At 37.9% G+C, this 27,208-nt stretch overlaps 1 protein-coding gene across 1 annotated transcript; it reads right to left on the reverse strand.

Moving 5' to 3' along the window:
* LOC150089503 (uncharacterized) lies at positions 1–27,208 on the reverse strand. The gene is made up of 3 exons (XM_090368628.1): positions 26,700–27,208; positions 6,230–6,464; positions 1–480 (listed from the first exon to the last, which is right to left on the reverse strand). Exons 1-3 carry the CDS (start codon positions 27,091–27,093, stop codon positions 117–119), a joined length of 993 nt encoding a protein of 330 aa, XP_090224754.1. The 5' UTR covers positions 27,094–27,208; the 3' UTR covers positions 1–116.

The raw sequence follows: 27,208 nt of genomic DNA on the forward strand, positions 1-27,208 counted from the left end.
ATCTTGACACATTTTCTCGATCTGCATCCCGGAACGAAGGTAATTATCTCTCGCAGTCTTTGGAGCACATACTTCATTTTGAACACTAAAATCCTGTCATATTCCTTTTCACGATATCAGCACCTCAGATCCCTCGCATAATATGGCGCTAGAGATGAAGATGCTGCTGTTGGCAAGGAGTTCAGAGAAACAGAGGTTGATGAAGGCAAAGTATGAACGGCTATGTTGTTAGAAGTTGCTCCGAATGATGGTGGATACATCCTGTAGAGAGGTGTCTTTTGTAAGGCGGCACTTGCGTGTCTGTAATAGATGTCGTAGTTGTTCGAAATGCTGCTGTACGATGAGTGTGAAGGAAGTGAGTTGTACTGGTTGACCCAATAGGGAGAAGAAACGGGAGGGAACATCCGCTGTGCGGCTGCATAGCTGCCCACCTCAGCCAATAATTCAAGTCCAACGGCGGTTTGTCGCTTCCACTTGGTCCTGCAAATAATTAATTCTGTTTAGAGAAAGAAATATTCTTAATGCTGAATGCATTGTCCTATAAAAATAAGAAATCCAACTATCTATTCGTTAGTAATTTTCTCATATAAGGTTTACTCATTAATATTATAAAAATAGAAATAATCAAACGTATAACTTGTGCATAAATGACAATTTTGTTTCTGAAATTACTTCATTTATGGAGAGAAATCTTCGTTATCTTCTTCTGGGATAAATGCAGTTTTTATTAAGACTTCACTTATCCCAGAAGAAGAAATTATTACGTTAATCTTCAGAAATCCGAATGATACAAAGAATCCGTGGAGTTGAGGGAGGGAGAGTTGCAAAGAGGGAGGAAGTGGTTAATCGAACTATTAAGAAATGTTCGAATGCTTTAATATTTTAGGATAAATTCTATAACATTTATAAGGAAACCGAGTATAGAAATGACAAGGAGTGTGGATAAAATACTCTTTTGGTAATTAATTCAAGCAGGATATTCCAGTGTGCTTTGTGGTTTCTTACCTATGTGAACTTTTAAAAGTGTAAATCAGGACTAACTGGACTGCGCATCTTTTGCATTCTTGGTACCAACTCGGTTGTATTTTCTGTTTATCATCTCATATCAGTGGTGACTTCCTTGATAGCTTCATAATCCTTTTGTAGAGTTCTTTGTGTGATGCGGGTGCCGATGTCTTTGTTTCCTTCTGAAATGTAGATGTTAATTGTTCCATCACTTAACAACGATTAGTTGATTACTTGATAGACCGCTCTAGTTGAGAAACATCTCGCTACGAAACCTTACTTTTCCGACTTTGGTTCTTCCTGTTGAAGAATATTTTTCAGCGTTTATCCGTTTATTATATACGCGAATGACACTAGCATTCCACACTCGACAAGTCAAGCTGTCCTTTCTGCTGTTGCAGGGCGGATAAACGTGCACTGACAATCGTAAGTTGTCCCTGAGATTCTGCTCGTTTCTCATTGCGCGTGAGTTGATTCGAGCGCTAGTCGGGTCATAAGGCTTTATAGTGGTTTTCTGCACACATCTCAGGCCATGTGAAATCAGACTGGAACACTTTAAGGGCTTAAGCCTCAGGCTGAGAGCGTCAGAGTTTGCTGCGTAATAATATGATGCGTTTGCACTAACTTGTACGTTGCCATGTGAAATCTTAAGTTTCATATTTTTGCATAGATTGCTTCACATAGCTCAAACTTCCATGATGCCAATAAAGTAGGCAGGCAGTGTATCAAGCACAATATTTTAGCCAGTTACAAAAATAAATACAAGTATACACCAGTAATCTATACTGGCTGAAGTAGCATAAAATGATCACTATTGATTTGCCACATACGAGTTGGCTTCTACTGATTTCCCTAATGTATGGATATTTTCCAGGGCAACTTTCTTCCTCTAGCGAGAATGCATTCATATTTCCATTTCACACTCACAGAAAGTGGGTTTATTCATTTACCTCCACTTCTGATTTCTGAAACAGCCTTCCTCTATACCAGTGGTTTTCAACACGGGTGCCGCGACACCTTAGGGGGCCGGAACAACATTCCAGGGGTGCCACGTAATTTGGGTTTAAATTACTTAAACTTATTATTTTTTTTTTAATTTAAATGTTCATTTCATTATAAAAAGGTGTAGAGTATCTTTTTAATTTTGTGGTGATCTATAATTGATGTTTACTTAGTACCTCTATATAAAGAATAAAATTATTATATACTGTATATATATAATTTGTATTATGAAATGTAATTTTTATAATTATATTATTGTAATAAATATCATATAATATATATATATATTTTAATATTATATATATACTGTATACATATATACGTAGGATGTCTCAAAAATATTGGTACAAACGTTTAGGGGAGGTAAGTAACATATAGGCCTGACGCAGCCGAGTAGTCAGGAGCGAGATTGCATAGCACGCGTTCCTTGATTGGACCGGGGTTCAAGCCCGTGACTACTAAATACGATAAATATTTGTATTGATGATTTATTGTAAACTCTACTGACTTGGTTGTCATGCCGGAGTATAAACAAAAAAAATTTTTTTTTAAAGGAATGTGAATCGCATAGGAACCTATAACCGGAAACTTCACGGGAAAGTAGTAGCAGAGGCACAAGAAGCAGAAATGACACAAGACAGTAATCAGTGGCAAACATTTATTTGACATAATATTAACAATGGAGTACAAGATGGATGCATTTCATGATGTTACAGCAGATGCTCGAAGGTTCCACCATGAGACGCGATGCATGCGTGACACCGACGTAGCATGGATTGGCGGACACGGTCGAACACACCTGGAGTTTCTTTGACAGTAGTAGCAGCGCAGACGAGTCTCGCCACGAGATCCATTTCCGTCTCCACAGGCGATTCATACACGATAGATTTGAGGGCCCCACCACAGAAAGAAATCAAGGGTCGATAAATCAGGTGAGCGTGGGGACCAGGCAACGGGTCCACCACGGCCAATCCATCGACGCCCAAAACGCCTGTTCAAATGGTGACGAACACACATTCCATAATGGGCAGGCGCCCCGTCATGTTGAAACCAAATGTTGCGTCTCACATTTGCTGGAACATCGTCAAGTAACCCTGGTGGAACTTGTTCAAGAAAGATCCGATATTTAGTGGAGGGATGGTAACAGGTATGGGCCGACTAAGCAGTCACCGACCATACCTGCCTACACATTTATAGCGAAACGATGTTGTGCCGCATGGGGGTGCACACCTTGTGGGTTGTCGTAAGCCCACACATGAGCATTGTGCTAATTGAATAAACCTTCCCGAGTGAAATAAGCCTCATCCGTGAACAAAACATAGGCTGGAAAATTCAAGTCTTGAACACTTTCTTGGAGAAACCACTGCGCAAAAGTCACACGTGCAGGATGATCTTGGGGAGCAGTAACTGAACTCTTTGGAGATGAAAGGGGTGTAAGGAATCGTCGTGAGACACGCTGTCCTCTGCAACGAGACACTCCTAAGGCAGAGGCAACGGCACGTGTGCTGGTAGTATGATTATTCTGGACGGCATTCAACACACTTTCTTCCATGGCGGGAGTTTGCGTCAAACGTGGTCTGCCCGCACTACTCCTGTTACCTATAAATGACCCACAATCGCACAAATTTTGATGCACACGCGCAAACAACGGTGGTCCGGTACATGTCTGTCTGGGAAGCGATCTTCATAAATTCTTTGAGCGGCTCGTCCATTGTCCTCTGCTAATCCATACACTAGGTGCATGTCTGCCAGCTCACAGTTCATATATCGATGCATGCTCTTCGTGCGGCGACTACTGCATGAATGAGTAAAGCAGAAATTTTCCCTCTCGCGAACTGATGAACAGCACCGTGTACCGACCTAGGGTGACGTTTCCGGTTATGGGTTCCTGTGCGATTCACATTCCTTTAGATGTTACCTATCTCCCCTAAACGTTGGTACCAATATTTTTGAGACACCCTGTATACAGAGAGAATCGGATCTAACAGGCAGAAAACTGAGTAGGGGTGTCACAAAATAAAATAAATTACTTAGGAGTGCCGTTATTAAAAAAAAATGTTGAAAACCACTGCTCTATACACTGGTGTTCAAAGAAAGTGCATCACCCCCTTAAAATTGTAATTGTCTTCCGAATAACATAAGTATATGGCAATATTTCTTACAGATTGCATCAGATAAGATTGACACGCCTAGGTGATGACGTGATATTGCATCAGCTGTTACTTTCAGCCATATAAGTACTTTCTGCAAGAGTTGCAGTCATTCCTTGCTTGTGTCAGGATTGCGAGTTACGTGCAGTTAACGCCAAAGAAGAAAGAGTGCGATTGTTGCTTTACGTGACGAAGGATGTTCTTCCCCTCGTATTGCTTATATAGTGTTTTGTAATCAGTCGACAGTGAGTATATTCCTTTCCAAACTCAAGAATACTGGTTCGGCTGATAGGAAAAAAGAAATCGGGCGCAAACGAGTCTCTACGCCAAAACGGGACCGTGTTTTGAAGGGCTTATGCCTTAAAAACCCCAAAGCTTCTTCGTCTGAGCTGAAAAGAGAATGGGAAAAAACGTACAGGAGTGGTAGCAAGTGTAGTAACAGTCAGAAGACGTCTCTTCAAAAATGGACTCGTAGCCCATCGTCCTAAGAAGAAGTCCCTCCTCACACAAAAAACGAAAAAGGCCCGATTAATTTGGTGTAAGAGCATGTCAAATCGACCCCCGAGCAGGGGAAGTCAATTATTTTCTCGGATGAGAAGAAATTCAACCTGCAAGGCTCTGATGGGAGACAAACGGTTCGTCGTAGACGTGGTGAAGAATACCATCCAGCCTGTATGGTGTCTACAGTGAAATTCCCTACCAGCCAAATGATATGGGGGTTGTTTTTCGTATCACCTGCAGTTTATAAAAGGTTCCGTAAATGCCAATGGATACCTGGCTATATTGGAAGGCAAATTGCTGCCAGCCATTAGAGACCATTTCAACCTGCCAAGTAACTACATCTTTCAGGACGACTCTGCTCCTTGTCATCTGGGGAGCGAAAAGTGTAAATAGGCACTTCTGTAGTTAGTTTAGATTCATTTCTGCATTAGAAGTTCGAAAGTAATGTGTTTTGTTACAAGTGAAAAAATGGTTGGAAGAAAGGTCCATTACAACTGTTAGCTGTCCAGGAAACAGCCCTGTCGAACCTGAATCCTATAGAGAACTGTTGGCATCCTGTGTAATGTGCAGTTGCCAGAAATAAACCAAAGCCCCTTGGTGAACTTCAGGAAATAATTGGTGTTTGGAACCACGAACTATCAGTTGATTATCTTCAGAAATTGATCTTGTCAATGCCTCGACTGTGTGCTGCTGTCATCATCAGGGCCAGAGACGGTTCAACTAAATATCACGTTGAACCTGGTGAAGTTTTTATTTAAAATGATAAACTGAAGCAAACTGAGGGCTTCTGATAACATTTCAGCCAAAATTGTCGTGTTTACCAAAACTGTTGTATAAAGGTTGCAAATGCTCATTTTGGAATATTTTGAGAGCACCTGTCAAATTTACTTAGCTTTGCCTTAACTGTTAATAAACATCTTTTGTTTATATTTCTATTTGTGATGCTAGTCATTAATGTAACATACCATGGCGAAAAAGGGTTAGAAATGTGAAATTCCCAGGTGATGCACTTTCTTTGAACACCAGTGTTGAAGGATATATGCATTTCCTGTAAATTAAAAATCTGCAAAAATCTGTCCAAAGTACACAATGTTTGCAACTTTTAAGATATCCCCGGTATTATATACCGTGGATATCTTAACCTATCAATAGATATAGGCGTGGGTAGTTTAAGATTACCATTAAGGAATTTTTCCCATTTTGATTGAAAAATGTTTCCCATGGAAAAATTTATGTTGAATAAGCGCCAAGTCCAAAGATGATAAAATCTTACGCCTCTAATCAAAAGTAGGTTTCCTTGAACAAGCTCGGGAGAAGTTCTATCAAGGATATGTCAGTTTTCTAGGAACTGGAATCGAAACCAGATCCTTTCAAATAGAAAAACAAAGTGGCATAGTTACTACATTCCATTAAGAATTCAAGAAAAAATGTACAAGACTTAAATTCTCTCTCTCGTAAATTCCTGTGGAGATAGATATGTAGCCTTCTGGAGTAAAAACAGAATTTATTTACCTTTTAAAATATAAATAATAAAGGTTTAAGCCACGATCTACAATACTATTCATAATTACCTCCTGTTCTGGTACCAGGTTTTCACTTGAGTATCTGTGAGGTTCAATTTGGACGCTAATTCCATCCTGTCCTGGACGCTGAGATATTTCTGACGTTCAAAGCTCTTCTCTAACGTCTGTAGTTGGTGGTCAGTGAAAGCTGTTCTGGCTTTCCTTTGCTTCTTCAGCTGCAGGGAATATGCGCAGCTGGTTTCTGTAGGCGTGCTTCTTGCGCTCCCCGGTGGCGACATGTTATCTAAAAATAAAATTACAATTAATTGTTTTTCTAATCGCTCGTACATTATTAAATATAATAATACAGCGCATAATTTTAATAAAATGCATTATTATAAGTTGAATACATTTTGAGATTTTTGAGAACTGCATGATTTTTTATATGGAAATAACTAGAAGTAAATTTGGAGTGTCTTTAGGATTTGGAAAAATTGAGATACGATCAGGCCTCCAATTAATAAACACAGTGGTAAACATGCTATTTCTTATCGCGAAATTCAGAAGAAGGAAACTGTTTCTTATTTGTGCACCCACCGGGAAAACACCAACTGGCATGAGATGTTTACAGCTTCATTGTTCTTCCGGCAGCTCACCACTTTTACTTACAATTAATCACACTTTAAATCTCTGCGGTTTGTTACTTCGAATGTGAAACGCGTTCTTGCTCATGCCCTCTGTCTTACGATATCATCCACAGTAAAGATTTTTTTAATGTTGTACTGGTTAATTGATCTTTTGAAATAGTATACAGAGAGGATACTCTTTAGGGAAGTCAGTTAATGGCCTAGATTAAATTCATGCTGGAGTCTTGTCACGAACTCAAGTGTCTGATGCAATGTCAGGCGACGTACTTGCAAATTCGGCCCTAAATTCAAGCAATAAAAAAGTGCTTTGGTTCCATACATAGATTTAACTGGGGATCCAATTGAGAGAAAGAGGGGACGAAAAGTTTTCTTCTTGGAAAGACGGACGGCATAGAACGAGAGTATTATATCTAATTGGTGCAAAACTTGATGATGTTACAGTGAATGGTTCTAGTGGGTACATGGTAATGGTTCCTAATTTTCCTAGTGGGTGCATGATAATACATGTAGGATTAATGAATTAAAGCTAAAACAAAGGTTAAGAATTTATATTGAAAAAGTCTCGCAAGATAGGAAAAATGTTCTTGTGTCTGCAGTTCTACCAAGACAGGGAAGGAGGGATTTTATTATCAAAGCTTTGTGGATTAACTTGAGCCTTTGAGGTACTCTGCAAAGCTTATGGGGGATATTTTTCTCAGTGGCTGGCCTTAGTCGATAGACGGAATTTCTTCGTAAAGAAGACCATATTAACTTAAACTCTTTAAGTTAAAGTGCAAGAGGTTTTTTTTCTGATGTCATTGAGGAGTTATTAAGGGTTCAGGGAAACTATTAGAAAAGAAAACGACTCAAGTCTGGCATGGGACAAAATTGCATTTGTACACTCTCTGACAGTTCTTGTGCGCAACTATTAATTATCAAAAATATTGAAAGAGAAATGGCAATGGAAGCAAAATCCACCAGCAATCGAAGATCACACACAAAAACATTTTTATGTAATTATAAGGGCTTATTAAAAAGCAATAAAACAGAAAATTAATTTTCCTGAATAATAATGCCCGTAATATTGTAAAAAAGAAATTAAACGAATTTGAGTTTTTGATCAAATCAAATAATATAGTTGGGCTGACAGACATCATACTACTGATCATGAATTTCATTTCGATGAATGTTTTCGTGAGAGATAGTAAAGGACGGAGGGTGGGACAGTTATGCTCCTGAATAAAAACTGCATGAAAGTGACAAGAATTGTTTTTTATTATAATCATGAATCATTACTATGCTAACATCCCTGAAATGTAACGCACTGTATACATTAGTCTTTTTTACGACTCAGCAGAATACAAGAAGAAAAAATTGCCTTTCAGATGAAATGAAACAGAGCTGAGTACAACAGCAGTGCATGGGAAAAATATCAAATGATGATGGTGTGCTTGATTTAGATGGAATCAGATATGAAGAGTATGAAAATGTTTGCACAATGGTGGAAAAAATTAATTTAGGACATGGCTAAAAGAAGATGAGGCTGGATATTACATAGTGACGGAAAAGCCAATATACATCTCATGGAGTACGATGGTTAGGTGAAGAGGGGGTGTTAGATAAAGTAGGAGAAAATAAAGAATAAAAGAAATACATGAAGACAGAATCTGACTCGTATTAAATCTGCTAATTTTACGAGGAATTCGAAACATTTTACGCTCTGAGGACTGAAGCACTATGTTATGAAACTGCAGTGCAACAGGACCTTTACTCAGTAGAAAATTTTAATTAAAAAAAACACGATTGGACAGAGATCGTATTTGAGTGCAACTCTTTGTATAAAGTTTTGTTCTGAATAAACTTCCGCTATAATGGAAATATAGCAAGGTTTGGCTTCCAGATCCTCGACTTCTCTTATCAATAATGATGTATAGATTTCGGAGAAAAATTTCAAAACAAGGAATTGTTTTTCAAAATTCACTTATGCTTAAAATGTATTGGGTTAATACATGTGAAAATTGAGTGACACTGAATAACCATCATATTATGAATAAGGCTGTGTGAGAGTTAGATTAAAAAAAAAAAATTATAAAATGTGGCTGATCCAGTTTCACACTCTTTGCTAAACTTCCACATTGTCGTATTATTATGCTCAAATCCAATTGGGAAGGTAGCGGATGATGTGATCTCTAACAGGAATTCGTGCACTCCTACTAATCTCTTTTTTCCCCCCAAAAAACTTGCTCAACTCGAAAACGGTTCACTGATTTTTCAGAAGAAAACAAAAAAAAGTCTTAGAATTAGTAACCTAATTTAATTTAATTAGATTTAAGTGCAACCTAAATACATACATTTTCTATTGCCCTAAAGTTCAATCTTCATATCAATGCCCGAAAAAATAATAGGTTAAATATTAAACGCAGAAATAAAACTACGTACAAGTTCAAGGTAAGTTATATTTACTGTCCCGTATTTCTAAAAAATGTTAATTATTAAAATTGTGTACAGTACAGTATTTCATATAAATAGTGTGCTTTTGAAACGGTGATCTTTGAACAAAAGTTTTAAGTTGGTATTACACACTCTGTCCTTTCATTTATTGTATATCCACAAATAGTTTTCGCATATCTCCAGTTACGCCACCTTACGGCAGTTCATGTAATTTTCAGGAGCGTTCCCCTCTTTTTTATTTACTTTTTTTCCGTTTAAATATCCCACCCTAATCATTAGATGTCGGCAAGAGTCATGTACAGTGATAACACGGTCATTTCTCGTCTGATCCAGCAGGAGGATTTATTTTCAGACAATGTTTTGGTCTTACTGCCGGTTGTATTCCCATTACCCTAACCCTTTCATCCGGTAAACGGTAGCAGTCTAAAAACCCGTCAGAGTGGCCGTCATCGGCGCCGTCCCTTTGCTTCTGATTACAGGGTCCAGCAGACCAGCCAGACGAGTCAATCGCGGTGGTCTTAAAACGGGCGTCGGTCGGCACGAACGGATGAAAAGCGACGGACGGAGGTGGAGGTGGGAAAAAAGGGGAGTGGGGGAGATAAGAATTTCAGAGGTGCACGAAATGAGCTCCGTCGTAAAATGCTGGAAGTTAGGTGTGTCGCCGGAGGTGCCACTTCAGTACCGTCAGCCACTGATCATAGGTTGGAAAGCGGCACGGAGCTAAATTACATTGTAAGGGTTGGTCGAAGTCGTGGGAGGATTCAACGCTATCCTTTCCTTCCCTTTTCCCCCTCCATCAGCTGTTCCCTTGTGTAAACAGATGGAGCATGCGATCGTTGGAAGGAATAAACATGACTTGGTGGAATGATGTATCGTATGTTCAGCAGATTCGGGTCAGTAGAAATATGCGTAGCGGCGTGGCTAAAGGCCATGGAAAACATTCATCAAATAACAGTTACCGAAAACTACAAGTGACAGACACCTTTTGACAAAGAATTTGCTTCCTCACGCGTTTACTGAAAACGATGAGAGAATCTGGGGGAAGGTACCCTAAAGCTGACATTTTAGCAGTCTGAGACTATCTCTGACGCCAATTAGATTACTTAGAGACCAAGAACAAAATAGAGAAGATTTTTTTTTCAAGTGAACATTGTTTTTAAAGCTTTTTGGATCACATCTGAAATAATTCTTAAGAGCTAAATACCGCTGATCAACCTTCTGTAAGTCATCTTAGAAGCGTTTATATATCTTAATATATTACTTCAGTATTATGATTCCTGACTCACGCGGAACATTAATAAGGAAAATTGAAATAATGGCTGCTACACGTGAAAGCTCTTTTGACATTGGTCTAACATTTGTGAAGATAGAGTTCCAGAATTAGTCCTTTGTCCCACCCAGGATTTAAAATCATCCATACAGAATTCAATTGCTGAGCAGTCTTTTTGAAATATTAGTTAAGTACGTTATCTATAGATGCTAAATTTATAATTCAAAAAGACTGCTCAGAAATTGAATTCTGCATGGGCGATTTTAAATCCTGGATGGGACCAAAAATAATTCTGGAGCTCTATCTTCACAAATGTTAGACCAATGTCAAAAGAGTTTTCACGTGTGGCAGCCATTATTTCAATTTTCCTTATTAATGTTCCGTATGAATCGGGTGAATGACACCGACGTCCACTCAAGGTATTCATTAAGGGATTGTTGCCACAAATACACTTTCATTTTCTTATTGAGCCATCGGTGTCTCATTTTTTCACTCACGACTCTATTAAGCAGAGCGCATAAGTTTTGACCCGTTACTCGTTCACCTCGATTATTTACAGATGGCGACATCGTGGGAAACCTGTTACATGGCAGCTAAATTTGTGTGCACAAGAGAAGTGTGAGTGAGGGGGTGATCGTATGTATCTTACGTCACAGAGAATTAGTCGGGAGCCGGTTTTCTTTCGGACGCATTGAAAAGCTGAGCAAGTGGAACCGTGAACCTGTTTCACTTGCTCAAGGACTCCCCTACACATTTTGTGTGTGGGGGGGTAAAGTTATACACTGTTTCTAGAAGTTTTTCGTCACACTATGAGTAACCGCTTTATGATGAAATTTGCAACATTGTTTTCTTTGGTGAAGAATTACATGACAGTTGTTCAAAACAATTTTGCGCAGAAGTTTTTGTTTTTAAAATTCTCCTTACTGTTTTGAACTTTCATACTAACTTGGCTGCAGTAATTTAAAACATAAAATTTTCTAGTACAAGATGTTTTACTACAAGAATTTAAACGTATTCGTATCATCAAGCGGATTGGAGCGTACTTCCAATTGACTACTCTATCCTACTATCAGAATGATACTACAATACCTATAAAGCCCAAGTAGTATTCCACTACGTTCGTAGTGTATTGGGATACTACTTGTGTATTTTCTGCGTATTGAAGCCCGCTTTGTTTTTGCTGACTGGATATTGATGCACACGGAATTCGAATATCTTCTCAGATTAAGAAGGAACCATCTGTTAGGAACATTCATAGAATGAGATATTATGTTATCAGGAGGTGGACAGCTGAATTCGGGCATTCAGGCCTCGTGGTTAGACTGCGAGAATGCTCTACTGTTTGCTTTGAACCAACGCTGACCCAAAAGTTGTCGTTAGAAGCTTTATTTCGCCATGCTAATCTCTTTGGAATTCTACAGTGAGGTAGGAGTAGCAGTCAACGCGTGAATTTGCCCTCAAAAAAAGTAGGTTACGATTTTTTTCAATCGGTAGGTGGCAGGAAGCTATCTGATCCTTTCCGTTCTGGCAGTAATGAAGCCATTGATATGCTAACGGAAAGCCACAAGTACGAAATTGGAAATAGGCGTGAATGTTGATGAAGTCCTGTTCAGACACGCTGACAACTTGGAAGCTTTATTAAGGGTTCTCTTTATTGATTTAGATATTATAATTGCATGAATTATGTTATTATAATTCATGGTACATAGGTTGGCCCAAATTCCTATCTTATAGTTAGAAATGTGTGGGATATATATATTCCGCACATGAGAAATACCAATTATTCCCCCCCCCCCTCACTATCTTCAAAATTAACACCTTTAACCACACAAGCTACCACCACCACTACTTTGTTTCGAGTTTTGTTCGTTTATTTATTTTTTAACAAAGATTTTGGTCGTCTCAATACGAATTAGGAAAAGTCAATTTAAATCATAGTCACAGATTGTCCCATTTATACAAATAATGATGCAATTCTCGTAATCAGTGTGAGAATGCCATAAATTCTGTCTTCCCACAAAAGGCCACATCGCTGAAATCTGTGTCCAAACTGGTTTCATTTCATAATCCTAATCCCTTCTGAATTGTCATTGTTACGTGGGAAAGTGGAAAACGTAAAATGAACGTAATCCTAATAAAGATCACGCTGTTACTTCGAAGTTAGATGAAATGTTGGCCCTGGCTTTCTACGGCAGAAGAAATTGGAATAGGACACAAAGAAAAAAAAAAGACGTGACATTGATCACAGTGAGGAGAGAAGATTCTTCGAAATAAAATTCTTGGAAACTATTAGCAAGAGACTTCGAGACGACAATCCCTTGGGCTTTCGCTGGGAACAGCGAAAAGAAATCGTCCCTTTTCTTTAAAAGCAAAGGGCATTCTACTCTTCTTTTTGAGTCTCAATTCGGTTGCAAAAAAAAACCGCTACAAGGAGGGAACGGTGCAAAGTCTTAATTAAAGACTGGTTTCTGTTTTTTGCTCCGAGACGACAATCCAGTGGAAAGAGTGGTTGTACCTTTGTTTTTTTCTGTTTGCGTATGTGCTACTTTGGGGGCCACTATCAGCATACTATGAGATGTGTGTGTGTATATATTTAGAGTGTATTTTCATCTTCTCCTCACCTTATAAAGTATTCTATATCAGATGTTGGAAACGATACTGTTATTTAAAGTAAATATTGTTAATTACAGCTTTTACTTTATTGCAGGCTTAACTTAGCTTTTGACCAGTCAATGGTATTACACGCCTTAAAGCGTCAGCTTGAAACAGACAGACACATTTATTAGAAAGTTATGTCATACCATGGCGGTATGGTATACTAAAGCGACGTAGATAACGTAGCTCTGAGGGATAACCTTCCAAAATTATAAATTCGTAACACAGCACATCCCTCCCACTGCCCTGTATACAGATGACTTCAGCATTTCCAGCCACTCTCACATAAAGCGTGTCAAAGAGTGGCAGCCCAAAAGTTTTTGTTATTTTTATAGCGTATTAACATCTAAGGCCATATTGCACTGCGTGTATTATGTCTGTATAAGTGGGTGTTCAAGAGCCGATTTTCCTTTTGTGCTGGTTGAAAAACACGAAGAAGATGCATATCAGAAGAATTCATATGGTCCCCCGTGCCTGTGATCGGCTAAAAATAGCAACGATTGAGAAGAGGCTTTCGAGAATTCTTGTATCTCCTGTGGCAGGAGTGGCCACCTTAATTTGCGATGCAATTTACTTTTTTCCTTCAAAATGTGCCGCGATCTACCATCTCAAAAACTTAATTGCACAAGGTGCACAAATCGAGGGATGACTATTTATAATTCGTCGTGATCGACCGAAATTAAATCCGCGATCGACTCGTTGGCCACCCGTGTCCTATGGGATTCGAACCCAGACCTCTCCAAAGAAGTGAAACCATTATACTACCACGGACACCCGCCTTAAGGAGTAAATGCATGTGCTCACTTGGAAACTTGGATAATAAGTGATCAGATAATAGTTATTGGCACGTCATAGCAAACAATCTTCTAATTGTTATAATTAAAATGAACGATGACATCTATTTCTTGAGCGCTACTTCAGCTGGGTATGCAGCCTCGAACGGTACTCGTGGAAAAAAGAAACACGAAAGAACATAGAACACAAGGGGGGGGGGACATAGATGTGATTTCGATTACTATACCTCTAACACGCTTTCCCTGAGAGCCACTTGACGTAAATGGATACGCCCCTGCCTCTTACAGTTATGCATTATATTCCAGTGGTAACAAGCGTGGTATTGTACATAACAATGAGCAATTTTGCGGAATCTTTGAACATACCAATCCTCCACACATTCAGAAGATACAAAGAAGTCTAAACCTGCCTAGTTTGTCAATAGTGAAATATGAAAATTGGTTCTAAATAAACTGTACTACATTTCCTGTCGGATCGAACCATTCTTACCAGCTGAAGGTGCACAAACAGCCCTTGCCTTTGATTCCATGGGCAGGAAACGGAACGCGTGCACATGATTAGAAATTGCTTCCCTCCTCCCCCGATTTTCCCCTGCCAACCCGTCTCAGTGAGCAACGCACACCTGGTCACTTTCCAGTTGTTCTTAAATTCGCACAACGGAGAATGACGTCATTGCCGCACGGCTGACAAAGCGGGTTGGTGTCACACAATGAAATAACCCGCATTTTCTAACACAGTTTGTTCCATATCATCAGAAACCAATTTGTATGTACTTCTTTTCATAATATTACCAATTCGTGACAAAGCTACCGACGTGTTAGTTTTACGATTGGACGCTGTCATACAAATGTCAAGTTAAATAAACGATTCAACAAACATGTTCTTTAGGTTATATTCTATAGAAAAAGCTTCTGAAGTAAGTAATTTTGTCACAAAACCGGACATGTTAGTTATCAACAATAGACTTCATTTTAGCAATTGTTATCTTGCTGGTGGAGTGAACATGCAATGAATCACGCGAGGTAATTTTCTCCAAAGCTGAAATACATTACCTGGTACCGAAACATACGTTTGCCTTTTAAAATTAGTATGTACAGTACGTTAAATAAATAATTTCCAGCAAAAAAAGGTTGTTTCTGCAACCAAGGTTGATTTGTAGTTAAGTTTCAAACGATTTATAGTTTTAGTTTGTGGTAGTAGGTTAGGACAATTTTTTCAAGCTGGAATATTTATCCCTACGTAGTTCTCGAGTACTTAAAGGTATCCCTGAACTATTTTGGGGTGAATTTAACTGATTTAACTGTTCACCCACTTAAAGTTTAAGTTGATTGTCATATCCTGGTATAGATCAAGCAAGACCCAACTGTCCAGGAGGCCGCTGTAGATGTAAGTTCAATCGAGATAATATCTAAAAACGAAGCATCCGAAATGGAGTCTATTTACATTTTTCTGGTTCCAGCTGTTTTTGTGTCCTTTAGATGCAACCCATACAAATCCAGCAATTATAATAATTATTATTTCGGTACTCATGTAATAACACCACTTCCAGTAGATAGATTTTCTTGAAATTTATATTTGGGCCGTTTAGAAAGATTTGTGGAGCCTTCCTAAATTTATTTAAATCGGACCTCTAGAAATCTGACAACTGTTATAATTTTTCTCACGCGTGTTACATGCATTGTATCGAACCCTTCAGGTACAGTATACTGTACCATGTATTGTACCGGGAGGTGCGCAAAAAAGAAATGCTCTCAATTCGAGCATAAAACTTCGTTAAAATGCATCTGTCTCACTGACATTCGCATATCCATTCAAAATATTAATTAACGGGAGGTTTGATGTAACATTCCTATTTTGACAGAAGAAGATACGTTCAGGTAAAGATTACAATTGACTGATGAAAACTTGTATAATTATTTACAGATATTTATGACTAACTCCGGGATATCTTCAATACTTATTTACTGATTATAAACGTATTTACAAATTCAGGCCGGAACTGCATACAGTTTTATAGAATGACCATAAAATATACTCTCTGCTATCAGTTATTTCTTTTGAGGATGCAAGGCGTGTTGCAGTATTCCTAATGGAAGTTTGGCTGGAGGATACCACTTTATTATGATAAACTGGTCATCGCGGTTACTTCGTTATTGTCCAACACCGGCAGTGGTTGCTGCGCTATTATCACAATGAATTAGTAAGCGTTCATGAGTGCGTGTTTCCTGTACCTGTTCTCTTTGCAAAATTTGTGAGGGATCTATAGCGAGTGCATTGTAGAGACCAATTGAGTTGGATGGGAAAAATGTTCCCACGTGTCTCAAAATCATGGGAACATGTTTTTGAGACACACTAAATTGTTGACGGTACATTCATATTGGGACAGATACAATCTCAGGTGTCCAACTCGTCTTCTTGTTGAGTTGAAGTTTTAAATATTACTAATCAAATAATCACTCAAATAAGCTGATTGAGCTGAAATCACAAGTTGCTGTATCACAAATAAAAATCTATTGGACTTTTTACTCTTAGGAAAATAACTTGTTACTTTTCATTTAAAGTTCACACAGGACATTGGCCGTCTTTCATAATACTGAACAGGTGCTCTGTCGTGCTTATACCACATCTCTGGTGACATATTGAATAGAAAGTCTTCCAACAGAATTCGAAGATTTCCCATTTGTTTTTGTTCCCTTTTATTATTAGAGATTTTGTTATTTTTGTTCTCGAGGAAGTTAGCACGGACTAACGTTCCCATGATCAGTCGACCCAGTGGTATCGAGAGAATTGCAAATTTCAAGAATATTTAACTCAACAAAGAGGGTATTTCGAAAAATGTTGAATTTGGCAACAGTTTTACTTATTTTCTTCGCCTTCTTAAAGACGAAGATCAAAAATTAGGACGAGAGAGAGATTTGCTCATTTAATCAATATAACCATTTCTTTGATCCTGAAGTGGCTGTCAACGTTATTTAAAAGAACGCTTCTACTATAAACACTTTTTATTGTGTTCTTTGGTTTAACTAAATGAATTCTTTCTTCTGTTACCAGAATATCACTGCAAAAATGGAACAACTTTCCTTTGTTCATCAGGATGTTGTACATTTAAAATAATATCAATACTTCCAGTTCGGTATCCACTTTCTATTTATCTCAGCGTTCTAGTTTTTACTCCCTCCACTCTTTGTGGCGTGTTTCTAACTCTATTAATTATCTTAATCTATAGTTACTCTCTATAATACTTTGACTCATCTTGGGGTTAAGCTTCATTGTCCATTTAAGACGTGTCGTAATGAATATAATTGAGGGTTTCATTCATTTGTAACCAGAATACATGCTGAAACTAATTCGCGTTACATCCTGTTGGCTACAAATTGTATGGACCTGTATGGGCGTTGGAGTGTTAAATCAGCGCGGTACTACTGCGTATGTGCCAATTCTGAATAATCCAAACAGAATAAATGAATTGGTGATTTGTCTCCTATTAAACAAACTTGTAATTACAGCAGTGATGAAGGACATTTGTGACTTTTCTGGGTTAATTGCGGCTTACTTTCCTCATTTTATTTTATACAGCAAATGAGATTGCCAGAAATGTAGATGTAGGAGCAATTTCTCCTAAATAATTTTTTCGAGGATGTTCAGTCCATAGTTTTGTTTTGTTTTGCTTTTCGCCATGGAAACCACTTTTCAGCTCTGTTTATCACATGTGAAATAAGGGGTTAAATGTGTATTGAGTTATCACACCGTACAAGTTACTTTCGTGACTGTTTTTATGCAGTATACATCTGTGAACTACGAATCCTATAGACAGGTTTTAGTTAAGAAAATCCATTTTTTTACAATTCAGTGGGATAGGAAGGCTATTTGCTCTTTCAGGGTGTGTTAAAGTGGGTCGTCATCCCATTCCCTATGTAAATTTCTGGACTAAAGGCTACCCACTGTGAAATGGTTGCTTAATTCTGAATTCTTGAAGATAATTATAAGACGTATCCGCATTCTGCTCATATTTTTGACCTATAGTAGGTCAGTTTAGATGCGAGTGTAACTTTTACAGAGCAGGTAGCTATCACAATCGACAGTAATACTTCTACTTTTCTGCTACGTCTTACTCAAAGGGAAATCTACGATTCACAAACAAATCTTTTGCATAACATCTTCAATTGTCCATCGCCATAAATTCTAAGATATCAAGATCTAAAACAACATTTCATTTTGCCTACTAACTCTGATAAGGATCACTTCTAGATTTCTTCCCTTTTAAAGACAACATATATCTTCTCTGTTATATCGAGGCTATCATTTTTTGACCAAAATTTCAAAGAGTAGATAACTAGTTGGTTTGGTTAACTTGAACCATTATTTTTCGCAATAACGGAAGATTATTTGGGTAATGTCCACCATCATTTACTTGCTTAATTTATTATTTAGTGGAATGTTAGGCTTATTTGAACCATATGACCACAGACATTAAAAAACGGCCTGTAATACGAACCATATGTTGTGTGATAGTTGACGATCAATTGAATAGTGGTGGCACAGTAAAGAACTTAAAATTGAAGTTGGATTAACTCTACTTAGTCAGTTGAATCATCTCCATTATATACGGAAATAAAGTAAAAATAATTAAATAAAAGAATGAATCGTCTTGATTTCATGATTGTTTCAGGGTTTGTTTTTCCAACAAAGTACCTTAAAATAAATTTTTATAATTCAACAAGGCTTCAGCTTTAATTAAAGTGAAGTATATGCTATCGGAACTTCTTATCGATTCAAGAGAATATTCATTGTTTAATTTTCCCCCCATCTACCTGCCAAACGTGGTAACGTTGGGAGGCAGATGGCTAGCGAGAGGAGTTATGGCTTCTTTAAAACGGGGTCAGTTCTACAAGAAAGAATATGAAAAATGCCTCTTATGTTTCGATCATATGGTGATTTGTGAAACTTTGATATCTGATATTTTCTATAATGTGCTCATCGGGATGGTTTTTGTAAAAGGGCGCAAATGCTTTGACTGAGTAGAGTTGATGTGACTGAAACACCTGGCAGATGTTTCCAGGATGAGAAAAACCGTTGAATACACAACTGCCAATAGCGAGTATTATATTGAATCGTGATCTGAATTTTATTATTAATTCGTGACATAGCTGGAACTTATAAAACTTGCAATGAGCTTAATTTCTTCCTGGAAGTTGCGGGTAGACAGACATAGACCTCATTATTCGGTAGGAATTTTGGGTCACTCAAAAGCTTATTGTCAAGAATGTTTAAGATGTTTTAAACGTTAAAACATCTTAAAACTTATAAGATGTTTTAAAATTTGATAAGTTTGAAAACTAGAAAGAAATGTGGTCTTTTTGTGGAGTTGGTAATAATAAAAATTCTACGTAAAATATATTTGCGCTGATATTGAGAACAAAGCAAACATAATATTTATAATACGGTGCTTGTACCAAATTTCAGACACTTGTCAGATAAGCACAGTACCACAAAATGTGCTTCTGCAATATAATCGGACATTTATCTATATAAACTCTATATATATCCTCTTAACTCGCTTCTTTCTTCCTACCATTATTTTCTTTTCTTTACAGGTTCATTGACAAAGTATAACTTATTCGGGCTATTGACGTGTGCAGCCAACCTTGTAAGCCTTCGTGTTTCTCTCACATTTTCTCTCCAGGATAGGTTTTTAGCAATTAAGAGAAGGTAAATGTCATTTTCATTGAGTGCACGATTTCATTTGGTAGAAAAGTTTCATTACTATTAATCTAGAAGACAACTCTTCCTCTGTGGTCCCAAATCTAGATCATGTATTGTTGTTATAGTCCTTAAATGGGGTATTGTTAAGAACAATAAAAAATATAATGGGTTTTTCAAAATTCCATTGCTAATAATCCTTTAACGTCCACATTTCCATGAACACAGTCAAACTGAAAAAAATAAAATAATAATCTTGAACAAATCCTGAAATTGCGATTGAAAAAAGCCTTCTAGAATAGAAAAAAACAGCAGTTTTTGTAGTAAACAAGATTCTTTTGAGTCCTCTGTTTTCTGCTTGAGTAACTTAAACTATATTTGTATGCTAATACAGGGAAAAGGGGTTGCGACACAGAAGATAAAGGCAAAGGCGTCATCCGCACAAAAGTCCTGCTATCCGAAACCGCATAAAAAATAAAACTAATAATAAAATACCATCCTTGTAGGCGTATTATTGCTATTACCTGAGGAAGTTGACCATTAAATAGGCACATTAAATACTTCTTTCTGTGCAAGAACAATGGCGACAAACATCGAGGCCAGTTCAAAGACCCACAACGGATTATTATATTTTCTTTTTCTTAAAATCACACCGCTATCTTTTGCCATCCATTTGTCTGCCTGGCGTAAAGAGGACAAAAATTAACTTATTCTAAGCATCAGCAATGAGAATCACATGAGAAACTGACGGTGCTTTCAAAGTGTTCGAGGTCATCGCCTTGTAATTTATTTACGCCACCACCAAGCTCATTTCTTAGGGAAGTTTGTAACTTCCTTCTTGTGTGCTTTTTAAGAGATCGGTCTTTTTCTTGGTGGCTGTTGTTGTTAATTTACTTTTATTGTGACTGATGTCTGGTATGTAAATTGAAAAATGGCAAATATTTCTTGCTGTCCAATTGGTGAATGAACCACGAATTTAATGGGTAGTGTGCTTTTAAATTAAGGCTAAGTGGCAGCTAAGTAACTTGGGTCTGCAAAACCAAGGAACATACACATCATCGGGTGCTCGAATTCACATAAAAAAATAATATTTGTGCTTTCACCGCCTTAGTACTGTGTTAGACCAACTAACTGAGTACTAAGGTTTTCTCGACGGTACCTTTGAAAGGGACTGTGAATAAAACCTCTTCCCGTTGTAGATGCTCAACGGTGTCCAAAAATCTGTTCACATTTTGACAAATTTACCTCAAACACGAAGTACCAACACCTGCCTCATCTTCTACTAACCGATCTAGTATATATTATGTAGCTAATTGCTAGTTGTTGTAGCGTTTTAGGCGAATCAGCAACGTAGGCCATATTGTGCCGTATATAAATATTTCTGTAAATTGCCTGTGTTCTTTTGTCGATTTTATGTTTGCTTGACGAAAATCCAGAGTTTCCGGGAGAAAACATCGTACTACTCTTGCCTGAGACTGACGAATACGTCGTGAAAAAGACATTAAAATTCTTCGGGTCATTGACAGGAATCGAACTCTGGTCTTTTCCACCTGGTGTACTCACAAGGGCTTAATAATTGCACAGGCTACTGTAAATATGGATATTCATGTATATCTGATCTATGAACTCGAGAATCACAGGCACTGAATTACGAAGAGCCCACAAAGGTTACAATAAATTTTAATTTTTATATATAACTGACTATGACATAAGCTAATATTTGTAGTCGTAGGATGGCAATAGGTATGTTTGTAACTTTCTATTCTAGAGACTTCCCTTTCGAGGAAATGGAAACCTGTGATCGTTCCATGGACCATAATATAATATGAAATATCATGATTGCAATTATACAGAAATTGAGCAAATATTAAACATAAGAAAATTTACAGAAAACTAAAAATTAAAGAAAATAATTAGGTATTATTAGTCCGTTAGAAACTCATTGTCTACGAGTTCTTTTGGAGTCATCCTCGAAGAAGTCAAGTTACATGAAATTCCCTTCCACCCTCATATGATTGTATCGTCTGGACAGATATCGTCCATATCTCCATTAATAGCGAAGGAAAAGTGGGGGAGGATCGCATTGTTGTTACTAATAGTAGGATGTCGACTGTATGGATGAGAACATGTTGATCGAAAGATCTAAGAGTACTTATGTTACAGGAACAAATTGAATCCAAGAATATACGATATCTCGCAGTGCCGGCCGGCCCACTGAGGAGACCACTGTTCTTACTCTCAGTTTAGTGACACTACCCACATTCCACTGTTTCCAGAAATTTTTGTTTTTCCCTTCATTGGGCCGGCCGGCACTGCGAGATATCGTATATTCTTGGATTCAATTTGTTCCTGTAACATAAGTATTTCGTGAATCTTCTTTCAGACTTTTCAGCATCTTCTGCTAGTGTGGTGATATGAGGATTACAAACAGCTGATTTTAAATAGGTATTTCCAATGATGAGTACAGTAAAAATGCCCTGTCTGATGTGAATTTGGATACATGCATGATTGCTCTCTAATGAGCCTAACATTCTGTCTGCCGAGTTTCTAATGTTGCATACGTTTACAGAATGACTTAATGGACTCGACGGTAACTCAAGACATTCTTGACAGTCCTGGAAATGGAAATGTTTTCAAGCTTGTACTTCAGTGTATACCTGCTTCTTTTACCTTTTCATACAGGCTACGACGCAATTTTTGAGGATTTAGTGTAGCATTCACTGATTACTTGATTTTAAAGAATATCTATGACATTTTGTACATTTATGCTTTAAATCTTTATTATTAAAACTTTATTATTAAGTATATTAATATAAGGCGTGAAAGGTAGAAGACCTAGAATACTAAAGGACTCTAGAACCGGACAAAGCAGCTGATTTTTAACTACCAAATACTTGGTCTGTCTTGAAGATAACTTCTACCCATGATATTACAGCTTCACCAACATCATATGATCATAGTTTATAATATAAGGAGGTCATGATTCACAGAATTGATTTATGTTATATCGAGATTCTCAACGTCTTAGGTATGTTTTTTATTCTGATGAATCGATTAAAAGCACTAATCACATCCCTCCTTGGAATAAAAGCTGGATGAAACTTTATTAAAATAATTGCTGGATCAATCTAGCGCTATAGTATCGTGGAGTGGTGGATCCGAGGAATTAATTTGGGATACAAACACAGCTTCATCTTCCATTAGAAAAAGAAATTTATTATTGCCGAGTTTATTTTGGCACCAACTCGCTTTTGGTCCGGGTACAAAATGATTCAGACGAAAAAAACGCCAAAGTTTTCTTTCCCCCAGAAAAACAGGAATATCGGTTTGATTTCTAAGAAATAAATGTAAAATTTTTGGCGTTTTGGATAATAATTCTCTCATGTTAGCCCCACGAAACTTCACTATATTCCAAATTTCACTAAAAAGTTATTGTTCTGTGGTTGGACAGAAAACATCTTTTTTATTGCTTAGTTATGTGGTGTTAACACGAGAGAATTATTATCCAAATTATTTTTGTATATTCGGAAACCAGTCGAAGGCAATTTGTTGATGGATCCAAGTAATGAACAATAAGTTGGCCTTAAGGGCTTATGGTTAGCACAACCGTAATAATTGTGTACGCAGTCTAAACGGTAAAGGGTTTCCTATTAGGGATCATCGTTTCAGTGTTCCCCCATCACTTAAGATTTACTGTATATTGTTTAATAATAGCAATAATAAGGGTGTCATAGCGGTTCTGTAGAATGCTGACAAGGGTACACTGTTGATCATAAGCACCAATTAGGCTCGTCCAACCTGTTATTAAACTTCAATTAGCACCATTTCTCTTCTGGCGAGCACCGAATCGATTTTCCCACGTCCGTCATCAGCATGAGGCCTATTCGCTAATGAGGTCATGCAACAGTCGCAATTCCAAGGAAAAAAAAAAAAAAAAAAGAGCTGCCCGCGGCTGACGTCACGTTTATACCGGGCATGTATGTCCAAATCTGCTCGTTTTTATTTTTTCTTTACTTAAAAGCGTTAAATCTAATTAGTCTCATACCCAGCAAGTAAACTGGTTAAACAATGAAAGGGAAACACCGCAATTAAGGGTCCATTATGTACATGAGTAGCGTGCCAACTACGAGGAGGTTCGACACCTCTGATGATGGTGAAGGTTCCCTCACACCTTGCGACAGGTGCTTAGCGGAGAGAAGGAAGAAGGGAGGGTAGACTCGGGGGGGAAGTGGAGTTGTTACGCTCGAGGGCAGGTTAAGTTTGAAAAACGTGGCCTTTGTCTTTACATATTGCTTGTCGACACTTAACAGTTGCGTAAGACCCAATGGGGGGTAGACAGAGAAGGGGCAGGGATGAATATTTCCATGAATGCAGCCGGTCAATGAAACAGCGGCAGACTACCTTTGGGACTGCAATAATAGCAGCAGGCAAAATACGAATGCGTATAATAATGAGGGGACAGACAGGAGGAGAGAGCAATAGCTAATAGAAAAGGGGAAGGGGGAAGGATGCGTTACAGAAGGTTTTTGCATTGTGTCGGTGAAGGATTTCTGGGATACATAAATCGAGGAAACTCGGGTGCCTAACAGACAGTCACCTATAGAGACAGGATTTAGGAGTGACTGAATAAAATTAAATAAATAGAAATAAATGAACAATAGTTGGCATAACAGAAGCATAACACACTAACTGCTGTTCTAGAACTTATCCGAATATGTTTGTTTGGGCCAATGGAGTAAATTAAGCTGCGCTGCTCACACGCGAGATTGAAAGAGAGAGAGAGAGAGAGAGGGGAGGTCTTTGATCTTTCTAACAGGTAAAAACGCAAGAGGGCGTAAGGTTCGTAAAAGTGGTCATTTATGGTGTCACTTATAGCGTGACGGACGACGGAGCGTGCGAACTTTCGTGTCGGCAAGCGTGCGCACATAAAGCTCGAAGTGCATACCTTTGCGTGTCACGTTGCGAACCTAGATAAGGTCTAACGGTGAAAGGAACAAACATGTCGCTTGACAATCAAAATAATTCGTGACCGGAAGGTGGCGCTGGAGTTGCTCACACTAATCGGTCAGGAACTACATGCTCTCGGGGTTCCCACGGAAATGGTTAATAGCGAAGGAAAAGTGGGGGAGGATCGCATTGTTGTTACTAATAGTAGGATGTCGACTGTATGGATGAGAACATGTTGATCGAAAGATCTAAGAGTTTTCAACCCCCCTCTCACCTCATCATATTGTCCGTTAACGTGTCTTAACTGAATACCTGATCGGGGAAGTGATAAATTTAACGCCAAATTTAGACGTGTATATTGTTTTAAGGAATCGGTTATAATTCCTGCTTATCTTCTTCCCACACCTTCCCTCTGGGAACAACAGCGGCCAATGCCTGCATCTGTGTTACTCTATAACTGGCACGTCATATCCTGTAGGATAACGTGTTTATACTCTCCAGATTAAAGCTCACGGCCATGGCCTACTATTCTACACAAATATAGGGCAGGTATTTATTTAATGATCAGTGTTTATAGAAATATACCGAGCACTGTTTACAATCAGAAAACGTTTGTCACCTCTATTCTATTAGTTCTACATTGCAGATGGATAACTAGTAGAAATACAGGTGGAAAATATCAGGCCAGAGTAAGAAGCCAACTATAAAGTTGGTGTTATATGTTTAGATTTCAATCTCCCCTCCCTTCCTCCCGATATAAGCGTGTTAAATTGTCTAACAGCCTCATTTATTGAGTTGTCAAACCAGACAGTTGGGTAATTTTCTTGGCATTTTCTGCCTCTTTCCAAAAACCATAATATTCTTGAATAGACCATATTACAGACAAGGTGGAGTAGGTTAAGGTTATTTTCTACATCTTATCTGCGGTTTTCAGGATCGACTTCCACCATAAAACTCTGGGTCAGTCATCGGTACCAGACCACAGTTACGGTCTTCAGTATTTTTAATGGATTCAACAAAAATACTGAAAATTCGTCCATTGTAAATATAAACTTATTAGGCCAAATCTATTGGAAAAGAAGAACATCGGTGATAATTAAGCTGTTTCGGATTACCATAGTATCGAGTTCGTAACTTTAAGCCATCTTATCTTTTCAGTTCCGAGTTATCATGTGATTAATTTTTAAGCGCGTGTTCTTAATTTCCCATAACTGTCATAAATCTCGTCATGTACACGAAGCATGGTAAATCCAAAAACTGATGTACTTGCATTTTTAGTTCTCAACCGTTGAGTTGGAAAAACCCCTAATATTGGGAATATTTAATAAGTGGAAAACTATAGTTGAAATCGAAGGTTTGTGATATGATTGACAAGAGAGATTTCTCTTGCTCAACCATGTCAAAAACCTTTGATTTAAATTATATATTTCTGCTTATTAAATTGTTCTCCAATCAGTTAACTAGAGCTTACCGACTTGATTGATCTAATTCATCTTAAATTATGCTAGAAATATATTCATATTTTTTTCACTGTTAATAAGTCTTTTCCATATGTTTATATTTTAATTTCTGAATAGTCATATTTTCTAAAACTTGTAAACGTTTATAGTTTTTCCTCCGGTTAAAAGTTCTGTCTTAAAAATGGTTAGAATAAATTTGTGTTTAAATTATTAACATTTATTAAATTAATTAACTCTATGAATTAACTTAGAACTAGCAGAGTGGGTCGTATATTTCAGCAAATAAATTTAAATTTCATTAATGCAATTTTCTTTTATAAAAATCATACTAAATCATAGTTCAGCTATGAAGTTTATTTATATATACGTCTTCATGCAAAGTGTGTATATGGAGGGAGAGAGAGGGGAAGGCATCACAAGCTGTAGTAACCACTGCGTTTCTGGGTCAAGGATAACTAAGTTCCAACTCTTTAGAATCGGTAAAAATTTTCACATTTTAAAATTAACTTTGGCTCTTCTCCTGATACGTTTAAATGAATTCCTTCTTTAAACAGATTGTATCTTCAATTTGTTTTAATTTGGCCAGAATAGTTTGAAAATTTTAAATTACGAATACCCAATTTCAAGAGACTTACCAGTATCTTGCTCCTCATCTTCGTTTCCGTCCATCTTTTCATCATCGGCTTCTTCTTCCGAGGTTTTCTTCGTGCCATCGCCACTCTTTGCCGAAAAGTTCTGCGATTCGTGAAAAGTCACGCTCTCTTCAAAATCCGGAGAATCTGCAGCTCGTGGTGAAGCCGAGGAGTCCAACATCTGCATGCAGTCCGTTCTGTAGTTGCGTGGTTCGCTTAGAATATCGCGAATGAAAAACGAAGACGATGGAGAACCCCCATTTGGCGAAATGGACATATTGATGCAAGTGGAAGACGCTTCAACCTGAGCACGTGCCTCGTGGGGAGGTTGCGTGTGACGTTCCACGGTCGTTTGTTGCTGTAGTCGCGAGTGAGGCAATGCCAAGTCCACTGCCATGTTGCCAATGTTGTAGAAAGCAAAGAATAAACAACTGAATCCAGTTTAGTTGATACGGTAATGTACACAAGCGAGCTGAGCCCGCAAGTATAGTTTAAGTGGCACTGCACCGAAC

This window comes from Mastigoproctus giganteus, chromosome 2 (genome assembly GCF_048544385.1).
Source record: "Mastigoproctus giganteus isolate SK-2022 chromosome 2, ASM4854438v1, whole genome shotgun sequence".
NCBI classification, from domain to species: Eukaryota; Metazoa; Arthropoda; class Arachnida; order Uropygi; family Thelyphonidae; genus Mastigoproctus; species Mastigoproctus giganteus.

Bases quoted from the DNA above. Each gene is read 5' to 3' on its own strand.
- LOC150089503 (XM_090368628.1), bottom strand. From the start codon at position 27,093: ATGGCAGTGGACTTGGCATTGCCTCACTCGCGACTACAGCAACAAACG. The intron at 6,465-26,699 runs GTAAGTCTCTTG...TTTTATTTTTAG, and splicing joins AGATGAGGAGCAAGATACTG to ATAACATGTCGCCACCGGGG. The intron at 481-6,229 runs GTAATTATGAAT...AATTATTTGCAG, and splicing joins ACCTGGTACCAGAACAGGAG to GACCAAGTGGAAGCGACAAA.